The sequence below is a fragment of the Rhinatrema bivittatum genome, chromosome 1, assembly GCF_901001135.1.
Source record: "Rhinatrema bivittatum chromosome 1, aRhiBiv1.1, whole genome shotgun sequence".
NCBI classification, from domain to species: Eukaryota; Metazoa; Chordata; class Amphibia; order Gymnophiona; family Rhinatrematidae; genus Rhinatrema; species Rhinatrema bivittatum.
The window spans coordinates 272,689,137-272,703,255 of NC_042615.1; the positions used below are offsets into that span (position 1 = coordinate 272,689,137).

General features: G+C 44.4%; 1 protein-coding gene across 4 annotated transcripts in view; it reads left to right on the top strand.

Moving 5' to 3' along the window:
* LOC115087474 (dynactin subunit 1-like) overlaps positions 1-14,119 on the top strand; it is a 314,922-nt gene that overhangs the window by 183,624 nt on the left and 117,179 nt on the right. For all 4 annotated transcript variants that reach the window (XM_029594711.1, XM_029594702.1, XM_029594721.1 and 1 more), the window contains one exon: positions 11,641-11,809. In XM_029594711.1, coding sequence (XP_029450571.1) covers positions 11,641-11,809 — 169 coding nt within the window. The remainder of the gene's footprint in view (positions 1-11,640; positions 11,810-14,119) is intronic.

The window sequence follows — 14,119 nt, forward strand, 5'->3', positions numbered from 1 at the left end:
ATCCATGGGAGTGGGAGGTGTAGTTTTTTATGCATGTTGAGAAGGTGAGTAGAGTATGTTTGTCTATTATAGTTTGGATATTTGGTAGTCTAAGTTTTAGTAATTTTGTGAGTTATGTTAGTTGTGGAGATTGTTAAAGTGTGGTATGTTTATACATTTACAGATATGCTGCAGTAGGCGTTAAATTATAGATGCATTGTTGTCAGCCTTTGACACTGTCAACCACTCATCTCTATTAAAAGGTCTGGCAGACATAGGCATTAAGGGTACAGTGCTTAGCTGGTTCAAGTCCTTCCTGGCAAATAGACATTTTAAGGTAAAAATTAACAACAAAGAATCCCATCTGGTCCCATCCAACCAGGGGGTCCCTCAAGGTTCCTCACTCTCCCCAACCCTTTTTAATATTTACCTCTTACCTCTCTGTCGACTACTTGCTAAACTAAATCTAACCCATTACCTTTACGCGGATGACATCCAAATACTCATCCCAATCACCGAATCTATACACAAAACCCTGATTCATTGGAACAATTGTTTGCAACAAATCAATCATCTTCTTGCTAGTCTTAATCTTATTCTCAACAACAACAAAACTGAGATCCTAATTATCAATCAGGACATCAACAACAAGTTGCTAAACCCAGCTAACCCACTCACTGCAACCATTCCTTTACTAAACAATTCACCACAGGTACGAGACCTAGGCGTCATTCTAGACGATCAGCTTAACCTTAAAAAATTTGTTAGCACCACCACTAAAGGCTGTTTCTACAAGCTACAAGTCCTGAGAGAGCTGAAACCTCTCCTTCATTTCAATGATTTCCGGTTGGTCCTTCAAGCCATTATACTAACAAAAATCGACTATTGCAATTCGCTTCTCTTCGGCCTCCCAATCTCATCCTTCAAACCCCTCCAAATGTTACAAAACTCTGCAGCTAGAATTCTTACAAATACGAATAAAAGAGATCACATCACCCCCATTCTCAAACTCCTCCATTGGCTTCCAATTAAGCAAAGGATTCTTTATAAAGTGCTCACAGTAATTCACAAATCAATTCATAATATATCCCCACTTCAGTTAAGCACCCAACTACGTCATCACTCTTCAGCTAGACCCATCAGAGGAGCTTACAAAGGCACTCTACATGTTCCCTCATCAAAATCCTCGCTCCAGAAACGTACCATATCTACTGCTGGCCCCATTCAATGGAACGCGCTCCCGCCAGATATCCGTCTAGAGATTTGCCACTCCACATTCAAAAAGAAACTGAAAACCTGGCTCTTTAAACAAGCCTTTACAGGACCATAAGCACTTTTTTTCCCTACAACCAGCAAGAGTTCCTCATCATATCATTCTCCAGGATCTACCTGACTCTATATCCATTCTCTTGCTGCAGGTCTTACATGACATCTACTGTTTTGTTTTTTTGTTTTTTGTTTTTTTTTTATTTATTTATACTGCTCTATGAGTTTTGTTAGCTAATTTGTTTACATTACAATGTTTATTTTGATCTAGTTTACCCTTTTCCAAGTTCCATAAGCTTGTTCTATGTAATGCCTATTGGCAAAATTTATGTTTAGTTTCAATGTAAACCGATGTGATTTGTATTTCATACAGGAACACCGGTATATAAAAATCTAAAAATAAATAAATAAATTGTTCCCTTAGGGCTAACAGCATCTTAATTATCTTGGAAGCATTTTGTTTCTTGGTAAGATATGTTGAGAATATATGGTTAGCATCGTATTTATTTCGTATTTTTGTATCAATTTTGAAAGTATTTTTGTGTTGTAGGATTTGGCGAATAGTTTTCTCCTGAGGAAGCCCAGTACTTGGGTGAAACAAGGGTCCTTTTTAGAGTACTCATTGAAAAGAAGTGTGGCATACAGTTCTAGCGACTTTCGTGTAGTGCTTTATGGTAGAGAGAAGGAGAGGACTGGGATTTGTGTCCAGATGGTGTTTCAACGAGGTGAAAACATTGGAAACATTTGAGGAAATAAATATTTATTAAGATAGTATTTGTGAATCTATATTGTACATGGAAGAATAATATATGTATTGAATTAGGAGTGGTTTTATAGATATGAGTGAGGGGTGTGTATATGAAGAGTGGTTGAGGGGGAGAATGTGAAGGTTGGTTAGGTTGTGTGAATGTGGAATGCATGCTATTTTTTACTGTGATTATCTAAAAATAGTATGCGGATTTAGATATTATGCCTGTTGCATACATTTTGCATTAACATAGAAACATAGAAATGACGGCAGAAGAAGACCAAACGACCCATCTAGTCTGCCCAGCAAGCTACGCACTTTATCCATTTTTTTCCCCTTTTTTTCTCTCCCACCTGTTACTATTGGCTTCCAGTACCCTCCAGCCCTAATCAATTAGGGGTAGCAACCGCTGTAACAAGCAGGCCACACCCTTACCCCATACTCTTACCCATCCCTGTTTTTATTTATTTATTTATTTATTTTTTTGAGATAGCAGCCCTCCATCCTTCCGCTCCGTGAAGGTGGAACACCAACTACTGGCCACTGGCATCCCGCTCCGTGAATGCCTTAAATATTGTGTGATGATTGTATTTAAAATCAGTGCTATAAAATGTGCAGTATATCTGTATGTATAAGTGACATTAAACTGTTAAATAGGATTTTTTGAAATTTTTTTTTTACTTTATATTAATGGGCATCTCTCATGTGCTGTTATAGTAAGAAAGCAGGAACAGTGATTAGGGTGTAGAAGCCCAAGACGTATATTTGAGAATTGTGGCCTATCAAGGATGCGCTGCTGCAATTCATCTTCTCTGTAACGGGGAAATTTGGAAGTACTATTTTTTTTCATTATGGGTCAGAAGCAGACTTGCCTCATTGCCTTGCAGAAATTCAACAGGACTTCAAAGCATAGGCCTAAGGCAGAACCAATTGCTCTGGAAGCGCCTTTAGCCCCTGTACCTTCTGTGTAATAGGGGAGGGAATATGGGCAGAACTATGTAAAATATTGCATATATGGCACAATATCACTGTGATAGGGCTATATCGCTTGATAAACAGCATATATTGCGCGATACACACTGTTTAATGTGTGGATTCCTATTGTAGCTTGCTGCAACTCCCAGTGAGTTTGGGATGGGTTGATGCCTTGAGGCTCTCACCATAACTAAGCATGACAGAAACCATGTAGATGATTTCCAGGCATGTCTGGCTCTCAGTAGGGTCTTTTTCCACCTTGTCTGTGATGTTTGTTTTCAGCATTTTATTTATTCATATGGGTGTTCATGTGAACTTTTATGAATGTTACCCTTCTAGAACTGGACAGAAGTTTTTTAAATACATAAAATAAAAAAAATACTCTGGTACAAAGAAAAATTTGTCTGTTTGCTATTGCTGGGGCTATACTCATCACCTTAACATTCGGCTTACACTATGGAAGTTTCACACTTGGATGATTTTTTTCTCAGGGAATGCAGGCTGTCTACAAATGGAAGGTAAACTGGCTACTTGTTTTGGTGTGGAAGATGATAAATCTTGTACCTGGCTGTGGGATAACCATATGCTCATTGCTATGTTTTTGCTTACAGAGGTTCTGTCTGTTATAAAATATCCATCTTCTTTCTTTTTGGCTGCCTCATGCCCTTTCAGATCTATTCAATACTCTCTGGATTCCTCTTATCTATCTGTGCTTGGGAACAAGCAACGAGCACACGACACGCGTGGAGACCTGTTGCCAAGGCAAAGAACTAGTGGCAGGCCCTGCCTTAGGTAGCAGGGCCCGGTGATGTCATCATCCGGGGCCGTGGGTTAGTTTCCCGCAGCGGCTCCTTTAAAGGAAGCAAGGCACGTGCACCTAGAGAGTAGCAGAACGCTGGATGGTGGCGTCTCCCCGCAGCACACGTGGGGAGACCTGCCTGGAACTGGGGAGGCCCGCAGTGGAGCCAGAAACAGCTGAGGAGGCACCAGAGGCTCGGGAGCATAGACAGCTGCCCACAGCCACAGAGGATGGGCCAGGACCGGGAGCTGGGCGCCTGAGGTGAGTAGGCCCCGTCTTAGGCCTGCCGCGGATGGGACACGCAACAGTACTCCCCTCCCCCATTATGCCCCCCTCTTGGAGGCCTTGGTTTGTCTGAATGGGCACGATGGAATCTGAGGAGGAGTCCCTTGTCCAGAATGTTACTAGCAGGCTCCCATGAATTCTCCTCGGGACCATAGCCTTCCCAGGAGAGAAGGTACTCCCAACGGTGGCCTCTTCTACAGACATTGAGGACTTCTCGCACTTGGTATGTGGTATCTGTTTCAGCGGCAACCTGGGAAGGCACAGGAGTTTTGCGTGAAGGCCAGGAGAGTACCACCGTTTTGAGCAGGGAAACATGAAAGGAGTTGTGTATTCCTAGAGACGTTGGTAGTTGGAGTTGGTACGTGACTGGCCCAATACGCCGGGTAACAGGAAATGGGCCAATAAATCTTGGCGCGAACCTTTGTGAAGGAGGCTTGAGTCGAATATAGTGTGTACTTAGCCAGACCTTCTGGCCTGGCTGGAACTCTGGAGTTGGTTGACAATGAGCGTCTGTGGATTTCTTGGCCCGTGCCGCGGCCTGGCGCAGATGAAGGTTGGTCTGGGCCCAAAGTGCCTGGAGGGCATCTGCCATGGCTTGAGCTGCTGGCGAGGGTACCGAGAGTGGAATCTGTAACAGGAGCCGGGGTTGTCTGCCATACACAATGGAGAATGGTGACACCGGTGACAGCTGCGATGTGGGAGTTAAGGGAGAATTCCACCCACGGAAGTAACTCTGCCCAGTTGTCTTGCTGATCATTCGAGTAGGCGTGGAGGAAACTCTTGAGTGAATGGTTCATCCGCTCAGCCTAGCCATTGGCCTGAGGGTGGTATACTGTAGTCAGGCTAATGGTGATGCCAAACGATTTACACAGGATGTGCCAATAGTGGGCGACAAACTGAGGGCCTCTATCTGAGGCAATATCTGTGGGCAGACCATGCAGGCAAAAACCATGCAGGAAGAAGAGACATGCTAGCTTCAGGGCCGATGGTAAGGCAGGCAGGGAGACAAATTGAGTCATTTTGGAGAAAAAAAGAGGAGGAGGCCTGCTACTTATTATAAAAAACACTTTTCAATGAAAATGATCCCACATAATCTCCCAAAACAATTTGAAGTTTCTCTTTTCGAATCCCAATATCTTCAAATCTGCCTTGTATATTGCCCACCTAAACTGCTAGACAGCAACATTTCTCCGCTCCTTGAATTTCTTATTACAAACATCAACATGAAAAAACCTTCTATCATCCTCGGTGACTTCAACCTCCATACAGATGCCAACCCCTGTTCTCCAAGCTGCGAATCTCTATTAGACATGATGTCAAGTTTAAACTTCATACTTCAAGTGAATAACTCCACTCATAAAGCAGGTCACACACTTGACCTGATTTTCACCAATAGTTTCTTCATGAACACTTCCATTTCTTATAACCCAGTCCCATGGTCTGACCACCATCTCTTATTATGCAAGTCCCAAACGAACTGCAACAACCCATCAAATAACATTCCTACAAAAAAATCCTTCAAATTCCGTCCTCCTTTTCAATCTAATCTCCTCCTTCAAGAGTTGGGATCTCAACTAGAGAATCTAGATCTATCAAACATAAACAACGCTATCCAATCCTGGGCTCTAATCACTGAAAAAACCGCTAACATCATTAACCCAGAGAGGGTCAAACATCTAAAGAACAAAAATGAAATTCAAAACCCCTGGTTTAACACCACTCTCAAAAACATGAAAACAGCCCTCAGGAAAACAGAGAAAGAATGGCAAAAAAGTAAGCTGCCCGCCACTCAACAGAAATATCGCACACAATTAGCTGCCTACAAAAAATCAATCAAAAACACAAAACGGGACTACTATGGTAAAAAAATAATAAACGCCACCAACAAATCCAAATCCTTATTTAACATTGTTAACAACCTCATTACCGATAACTGCATCTCCAACTCAACCATCACCAAAAAAAACCTAAGCCAAGATTTAGCTATCTTTTTCAAGGACAAAATTTCCAAAATAACAGATGCCTTCAACACCTCATCAAATTCCAATATTCTAACATCAACAAGAAACATCTCTCCTTGGCTTGACTTCAGACCCATCTCCATCACGGAAACAGAAAAAATGCTGAAAAAAATCAATCCTGCACGCCACGACCTAGACACCATTCCCACCCGAGCACTTAAAGAAATTGCTTATCCTTTAGCCCCTACAATTGCAGCTATCATCAACAAATCGCTCGAGGAAGGCGAGCTGCCTCCCAAGCTAAAAATCGCCACTATTACACCTCTTTTAAAGAAAAAAAAACCTCAATCCTAATGACCTAAATAATTACCGCCCAATCTCTAACCTACCCTTTTTTGCCAAAATGACTGAGAAGGCTGCTCTGAAACAACTCATCGATCATCTTGACGATAACAAAATTCTTTATCCCACCCAATTCGGCTTCAGAAAAAATTGCAGTACGGAAACTCTTCTACTTAACCTTTCCAATACCATCCTAAGAGGTCTCGAAAACAAAAAAGGTCACCTTCTGATTCTGTTGGACCTCTCTGCAGCCTTCGACACAGTGGATAACAAAATTCTGATTTCCAATCTTGAATCTATTGGGCTTGCTGGCAAAACTCTTAGTTGGTTTACTTCCTTCCTTAATAATAGATTTTTCAAAGTTTCTTACAACAATTTATCTTCGAGCCCTATCCCCCTCGAAACAGGTGTACCATAGGGATCGGCTCTATCTCCCATTTTATTCAACATCTACCTTATTCCTTTATGCCATCTCTTATCAAGCCTTGACATAACTTATTACATGTATGCCGATGACATACAAATTCTTGTTCCAATCTCCTCTACGATAGAAGATGCCATGTCAAAAGCAGCCTCTCACCTTGATGCAATCAGAAACTTGTTAATCCACCTCAAATTATGCTTAAATATGAGCAAAACTGAATGTATCCTAATTAACAGAAAAAACCTTGGATTAAAAACAATACCACCCTTCCACTTCGATAAGACCCTCATCCAACTTAAAGAAAACGTGAAAGACCTGGGTTTTTGGTTAGACATTGATCTAAATTACAAAAAACACATCTCTACAAAAATTAAAGAAGGCTTTCATAAACTACAAATAATCAAACACCTAAAACCTCTTCTTCACCCCCACAATTTAAAAACCGTACTACAAGCCCTCATCTTTTCCGGTTTGGATTACTGCAACTCCCTTTTGATTGGCTTACCAAAATCATCTTTGAGGCCCTTGCAGCTACTTCAGAATGCTGCTGCCAGATTTCTAACGGGTAAAAGCAAATATGATCACATTACCCCTGTCCTCAACCAATTACAATGGCTCCCAGTAGAAAAAAGAATTGAATACAAAGTTCTTTCATTGATCCACAATGCAATCTACAAAGCCGACTACACTGCCTTTGATGACATTACACACATTCTTCGCTCTCAACGCACAACAAGAACTTCTAGTAAACTTCAACTTGTGATTCCCTCACTCCCAAATGCCAAACTATCCTCCACCAGAAACAGAGCCTTCTCCATCATCGGACCAAAGCTATGGAATTCACTACCCCACTTCCTCACCGCGCAAGAAAACTTAAAATCCTTCAAAAAAGACCTAAAATCTTGGCTTCTCAACCATACTCTTAAGGACAACTCTCAATGTCTTTATACTATAATCCCATTATCTGCCAACTTTAAATTATTCCATTTGGACAATCTCTACTGATTCAAGCCACTGATGCCTCCTTTTTTGAAGGAACCCAGTTATCTCTGCCTATCTATTCAGTGTATCTACCCTGTTTACACTATGTTTTTTGTTCATACCTCTTCTTTTTGGTGCCATTTCCCACTATTGTTAAATTTAAAGTTTAAAATCTTTCAATGTAACAAGTTGTTCTGTATGTAAACCGGAGTGAAGGCAACTATGCTATACCTCGGTATATAAAAAAATGCTAAATAAATAAATAAAAAATAAATAAAATCTGTCCACGATGACCCAGATGACCGTATTTCCTTTGGAAGGTGGAAGGTCCACCACAAAGTCTGTGGATAAGTGGGTCCACGTCTCTTTGTGTGCAGGTAATGGCTGGAGGAAGCCCCAGGGTCGACCTACTGGTGGCTTCTGCTGGGCACAAGTTGGACAAGAGTCCACATAGGCACGGGTATCGGTAGACATGGTGGGCCACCAGTAGTAGCGTTGAAGGAGAGACAGTTTGGGTGTGTCCTGGATGACTGGCTAATTTAGAGTCATGCACCCAATGCAAGACCTTCTCTTGGAGCGGGCGAGGTACTATAGCCTTCCCGGCTGGAACTGTGATAGTGGCAGACAGACAGAAACAAGCAGGATCAATGATATGACAAGGCTCGTCCGAGGTGTCATCAGGTTCAAAGGAGCGTGGGATAAAGCGTACGCTTGGAGGTTCTTTTCCGTCAGACGATAGCGGAGCTCGAAGTTAACCCAGGAGAAAAATGGCGCCCAGCGGGCCTGGCAAGCTTTGAGACATTGGGCATGTCAACAGTGCTCGAGGTTTTTATGATCAGTGCAATACATGGTCTTAAAGACCCATCTTTCTTCATGATGAAGAAAAAGCCCACGCCCGCGGACGATGTAGAAGGGCGGATGAAACCCTTAGCCAGGTTCTCTTGAATATATTCAGTTATATTTCAGGTTTCGGGCACAGATAGCGGGTGGGTCCTACCCCTAGGATGCATAGTGCCTGGCAGCAGCTCGATAGGACAATCAAACTTGCAAAGAGGTGGAAGGATATCTGCCTTCTGCTTAGAGAATACATCTTCAAAGTCCGCATATGGAGGCGGAAGGCCAGAAGCAGTCACTACAAAGGGAATCATAGGAGGAGGTGCCACCTTCTTGAGGCACGTCTGATGACAGACTGGGCTCCACTCAACGAGCTGTAGGGTTCCCCAGTCAAACTGGGGGGAGTGACGCTGGAGTCATGGCAATCCCAAGACCACTGGATTGATGGATTTCTCCAGGATGAAGAGTTCAATCTCCTTCTTGTGTAAGGCTCCAATGAGGAGACGGACAGGTGCCGTCACTTGGGAGATCCTTCTGGGTAGCAGTTCACCGTGAATGGAGGCAATGTGTAATGGTGTCTCGACAGTGCGAGTGGAGATGCCTAGGAGGTGCACCAGGTTCTTGAGGATGAAATTCCCACTTGCTCCCGAATTGATCAGAGCCAAGGCTGGGAAAGAGCGAGAGTCCCTAGTCAAGGTGACTGGCAGTGACAATTGAGGGGCCGGAGAAGTAACGCCCAGGTTCAGGACCCCAACTGAACTTAGACCTGGGAGTTTCCTGGACGGACAGGAAAGGACTGGAGGCGGTGGCCTGAAGCCCCACAGTACAGGCACAGACCCGAATGCCTGCATCTGAGGCGTTCCTCCGGAGACAGGCACCCTTGACCCAGCTGCATGGATTCTTCCATTTTAGTCAATGGCAGGGTTCTGCTAGTAGTGGACCCTGCTGCTGGTGGAGATTGGGAACACTCCGCAGTGGATCGTTGGGGCGTCCGCACTTCACAGTGTCACTTCTGGAGGCGATGGTCAATGCAGCCTGCCAGATCAATCAGATCCTCAAGGGAGGGAGGTAGCTCGCGGGCTGCAAGCTCATCCTTAAATTGGGTTGACAAACCGTCCAAATAAATGGCTCGAAGGCAATCCTCTTGCCAATCCAATTCTGTGGGAAGGGTCCAGAACTCAATTGTATAATCGTTTTGAGCTCATTGACATTGCCACAAACGTAGGAGACTGGAGCTAGCCACAGCCTGCCTGCCTCCCTGGATCGTCGAATGTCAAACTGAAGACAGTCATGAAGAAAAGACTCTTGAAGACTGAAGACTCTTGAAGAAAAGAGTCCGAACACTCACATAAGGGAGAAGCCCATGCCAGCGCCTTGTCTTCCAGATGAGAAAGAATGAAGGTAACCTTTGTGAGCTCATCCTGGAAGATGGAAGGCTGCAGAGCGAACTGCATATAGCACTGGTTGATAAACCCTCTACAGAGTCTGGGATCCCCATTGAAGCGGGGTGGAGTGGGTAGGGCCAACAGAGCCCTGGAGAGCGAGGATGATGGCTGAGGGCTGGCTGGTGCTGACCTCTGTGCTGTAGGGCCAGCGTGGGTATCAAGCCAGACATGGAGGTGCTCGATGGAGGAGGCCAGCACCTCTAGGAATCGCTGCTGTTCCTGAATCTTCAGAGCCAGGCCCAGAATGGCCTGGAGGGTGGAAGGCTCCGCTGAGTCCATTGTCTTGGCAACCTGTTGCGCTGGAGGTGGATCCTTAGCCCGAGGTGTGGTTGATGCTACCCATAGGCAAGCCCTACAGGTCCCCACCATCTGGAGGCGGAGCTGGCTGGGAGACAGACGCTGACTGGAGCTTCGCCAATACCAGCCCACGTTCCCCGCAGGTTGAGCCCTTGGGTGCCGGGGCCGGCTGGTCTTAGGTAGGCCTCCGTCAGACAACTCCCAGTTGAAGATGTGGTAGGTAGCCAGGGACCAGCAGAGGTATCAGGAAGACCGAGGCAGGGATCCAGAGACCTGAGCGCCAAGGAGGACCAGGAACAAGAACAGGTGACGCCCGGGTAGTAGTAGGCCAGAGCTGGTGAGGGCCAAGTCCAGGGAGATACCAATGGCATGGTGAAGAACAGGCTGGTGTCAGGGCAGGCGGCTGAGCTAGGTAAGGTACGGAGTTCAACAGAGCGAGGGTCAAAGCCGGAGGTCAGTCTAAAACGTAGCAAGGGTCAAAGCCAGAGGTCAGTCCTGAGCATGGTCCAGACTTAGCAAGGGTCAAAGCCAGAAGCCAGTCGTGAGCGTGGTCCAGATGTAGCAAGGGTCAAGCCAGAGGTCAATCCTGAGCATGGTCCAAAATGTAGCAGCGGTCAAAGCCAGAGATCGGTCCAAGCAAAGCTAGGAAGGGGCCAGGAACGAAGGCAGGAACAGGAACCAGGAATGAAGGCAGGAACAAGCAACGAGCACACAAGTGTGGAGACCTGTTGCCAAGACAAGGAACTAGTGGCAGGCCCTGCCTTAAGTAGCAGGGCTCGGTGACGTCATCATCCGGGGCTGTGGGTTAGTTTCCCACCATGGCCCCTTTAAAGGATAGCAAGGCGCGCAACCCTAGAGAGCAGCAGGATGCTGGACGGCGGCGTCTCCCTGTGGCACAGGCAACGGAGGTTCGGGATCGTAGGCAGCTGCCCACAGCCACGAGGGAGGACGGGCCAGGACCAAGAGCTGGGCGCCGGAGGTGAGTAGGCCCGGTCGCAGGCCTGCCGCAGACGGGACACGCAACAGTAAGGGCTTTGACAAATACATCAGAGAGATATGCAAGTGTTGAAGTGTAAACAGTCTCATTACATTGTTATGTTATGGTTTATTTTTTATCCCATGGTCATAGTGTAGGACTTTATGATAAACTGTAATAGCTTCCTAAAATGAATTTGGACTAGATAAGATTAAATTCAAATCAGAACTAGTCCTTTGTATATATCTTAACATTTATTTATGGTGTATGGAGTATTTTTTTCATCTGTAGCAGAGAAGTTGACCTTGATTTCTACCTCTCTGCTCAGGGCATTGAATAAATGTGGAGTGGAAGTCTATAAGAAAGTAGGAACACTGTATCCAGAGATGAGTGTCCATGAGCGTTCCCTGGATTTCCTGATTGACTTGTTGCACAGGGACCAGTTGGATGAAACTGTGAATGTGGAACCACTGACGAAGGCCATTAAATATTATCAGGTATGCACTGAAAACACACAGTAACAAGAGCTTGAACTTCAGCTGGACAATTTACATTTTGTTTTAAGTATATAAGTATAATATAACATAACATTTGACTTTTGTAACTGGATGTGTTTGCCTTCACCAACTTTTTTTTATATGTTCAATTTCTTGTATAGTTTTAAAACTAATAAACAATAACTGTAGTACATGAGAGCTGATAAAGTTTAAAAAGTACTCTTACAAACGGGCCGATACAGTAAAAGTCGCGGGAGAGTCGGCGAGCACCCGCTCTCCAGACACGCGCACAGGCCAGTGTCCTGGGCACGCGATTCAGCATCAGCCCGTATGCAAATGAGGGCCCACGGTAAAAGGAGGCGCTAGGGACACTAGCGCGTCCCTAGCACCTCCTTTTTGACAGAAGCGGCGGCTGTCAACGGGTTTGACAGCCGACGCTCAATTTTACCGGCATCGGTTCTCGAAACCACTGACAGCCACAGGTTTGGAAAATGGACGCCTGCAAAATTGAGCATCTGTCTTCCAACTCACGGGCTGTGGGCAGATTTTTAATTTTAATTTTTTTAAATTAAAATTTATTTTTTTTTATTTTTGAGACCTCTGACTTAATATCGCTATGATATTAAGTCAGAGGGTGTACAGAAAAGCAGTTTTTTCTGCTTTTCTGTACACGTTCCCCGGTGCCGGCCGAAATTAACGCCTGCCTTTGACAGGCGTTAATTTCTGAAAATACTTTCTGTGTCACGTGGGAATGACTAATAAGCCCATCAACATGCATTTGCATGTTGCAGGCGCTATTAGTTTCGGGGGTTTGGCCGTGTGTTTTCCACGCGCTATTACCCCTTACTGTATAAGGGGTAAAAATAGTGGGTCAAACACGCGGCCAAACGGGGGCTAACAGTGCACTCAGCCTGAGCGCACTTTACTGCATCGGCCCGAAAATGAGTTAGGCAGATGTGATTCCTCTTCACAAAAGTGGAAGTGAGGAGGCCGGTAAACACAGAGTAGTCTGACCTCTGTGGTGAGTAAAAAAAATTGGAATTGCTAAAAGAGGATAATGCAATTTCTGGAATCCAGTGGATTACAGGATCCAGAGCAGCATGGTTGTGTGTTTTTATTAAAATATGCACAAAATACAGCAATAAAGACAATGTCAAAAGGGCAAAGGTGCATAGAACAGAAGCTTATACAGTGAGTACATTAATAAAAAGTTGAGTAGCAAGTGAGTACAGAATTGAGCAGCATGGTTTTACTAGAGAAGCAAGTCTTGTTAGACAAATCAATTTGTGAGTCAGATCAGGGAAGAATACTAAATGTAGTATTCCTGGATTTCTGTAAGACATAGGCAATTTATAAACAAGCTGAATGCCCTAGGTATGGGCCCTAAAGTGATTAGATTAGGTAATGTTGAATGGGAGGTGACAGAGTAGTGGTAAATGGAATTCATTCTGAGGAAAGGGGTGGTGTTAGTGGTGTGCCACAGGGATTATTTTCGGACCGGTTCTGCTCAACATTTTCATAAACAGTTATTGTCAAAGGACTATTGGAAAATATGTGCTTTTTTTTACAGATTATATCAAAATCTGTAACAGGTTAAACACCCTGGAAGATGTGGAGAACATGAGGAGGAATCTTGTGAAGCTTGAGGAATGGTCTAGAATGTAACAGCTAAGATTTAATGCTAAAAATTCAGGGTTATGCACTTGCAGGCTAATTTTAAAATGAGTGCACATGCACCCATATGCACATGTATTGGTGCACGAGCAGAGATACGCTGGAATTTTAAATCATAGATGCACCATTTAAAATATGCTTGCTATGCATAAGTATGCTCCTAATTTTAAGAGGTTACTTAATCAAGCCTACTTTGCGCATCTTCCATGGATCTTTGCCGGCTTTAACGCGCAGTGGTAAGTGGATTTTAAAACATGCTCACGCGAGAGACATTCCCAATTTTTCCCATTTAGTCCACCAGTTTGCCCAGTCAATATCGAGGTTTTCCAGACTCCTCTGGTTCTTCATACTGCATGCCCCCAGTTGACTGCGAGATCTACAGACTTGCTCCTCATCAGGAGCAGCAGTAAAGTTACGCAGCTAACAAGCCGATAAACACTGCAGCCTCTAGTTTTAAAATACAGAGTTATGTACATAAGTGTTGACACCCGCCCCAGAATGCTCATGCCTGCCCCTTTTCTGCCCCCTTATTTTTGGCATACGTACTGGCTTTTAAAATCTACATGGCTCACATGCGGCCCACATTTGCAGGTATTTGGGTATTTTTGCATGAGCAATGCTTTTAAAATTAACCTC